The sequence below is a fragment of the Condylura cristata genome, unplaced genomic scaffold (assembly GCF_000260355.1).
Source record: "Condylura cristata isolate star-nosed mole 26May11 unplaced genomic scaffold, ConCri1.0 scaffold00004, whole genome shotgun sequence".
Taxonomy (NCBI): Eukaryota; Metazoa; Chordata; class Mammalia; order Eulipotyphla; family Talpidae; genus Condylura; species Condylura cristata.
Window position 1 is genome coordinate 735,535 of NW_004567105.1, and position 1,211 is coordinate 736,745.

The window sequence follows — 1,211 nt, forward strand, 5'->3', positions numbered from 1 at the left end:
GCCCCAGCCCCAGCCCCGGCCACAGCCGCCGGCGGCGCAGCCTGAGCCGGCTGGTCCTGCACACCCGCTACCTCACGGCCAAGATGATCGTGGCCCCGAACCCCGTGGACCTGCGGCTCGTGACCGTCAAGAAGATCACGCAGAACCCCGTGGCCCTCTTCACCGTCCTCTTCCTGCTGGTCATGTACATCATCCTCGCCTTCTGGGCCCTGCACAGGGACGAGACGGACCAGTTCCTGCGGCAGTACGTGATCGTCCTGCCCGACAACGACCCCTACGACCACGTGTGCTACCTGGTCACGGTGTTCACGGGCAGCCGCTGCGGGGCGGGCACCGGGGCCAACGTGTTCCTGCAGCTGCTGGGCACGCAGGGGGACAGCAGCGTGCACTGCCTCAGCCACCCCAGCATCGCCGCCCTCTACCGGGGCAGCATCAACAGCTTCCTGCTGGCCACCCGCAGCGACCTGGGGGACGTCCGCGCCGTCCGCGTGTGGCACGACAACGAGGGCGACGAGCCCAGCTGGTACCTGAGCCGCATCAAGGTGGAGAACCTGTTCAGCCGGCACATCTGGCTGTTCATGTGCCGGGCCTGGCTGTCCGTGGACACCGCCGTGGACAGGGTCTTCCACGCCATGCCCCCGGACCAGCCGCTGCGCAAGAAGGACTTCTTCCTGATCGACATGTCGCACAGCCTGGGCAGGAACCACCTGTGGTTCTCCGTCTTCCTCGGCGTCATCGCCAAGCCCTTCAACCGGCTGCAGCGGCTGTCCTGCTGCCTGGCCATGCTCATGGCCTCCCTGCTCTGCAACATCATGTTCTTCAACCTCAGCAAGGAGGACGACAGCGAGTACGAGGGCGGCCAGTACGTGCGGGCCATGATGATCGGGCTGGAGAGCGCCGTCATCACGCTGCCCGTGCAGCTGGCCATCACCTTCCTGTTCACCTGCTCCCAGCGGCAGCCCCAGGTGGCCCTGGAGGCGGTGACACCCCAGGCGTACCCCTGGCTGCTGGAGGAAGGCGGGCACTGGGAAGACCATCTGGAGAAGTGGCACAGCCAGCAGGCGGGCGAGGAGCCCCCCAAGGGGGCCAAGCGGGCCAGGCGGGCCAGGGTGGCCCGGGGGGCCAAGGGGGAGGCCAAGGGGGCGCCCCAGGGGGCCGAGGCCCCCAGGAAGCCTGCGCCCAAGAAAGCGTCCCGCCCGGGCAAGGCCCCC

General features: G+C 68.6%; 1 protein-coding gene across 1 annotated transcript in view; it reads left to right on the forward strand.

The window, feature by feature from the left end:
* PKDREJ (polycystin (PKD) family receptor for egg jelly) overlaps nucleotides 1-1,211 on the forward strand; it is a gene marked incomplete at its 5' end in the record, with an annotated part of 6,822 nt that overhangs the window by 3,271 nt on the left and 2,340 nt on the right. Inside the window, one exon of the mRNA XM_012735093.1 lies at nucleotides 26-1,189. Coding sequence (XP_012590547.1) covers nucleotides 26-1,189 — 1,164 coding nt within the window. The remainder of the gene's footprint in view (nucleotides 1-25; nucleotides 1,190-1,211) is intronic.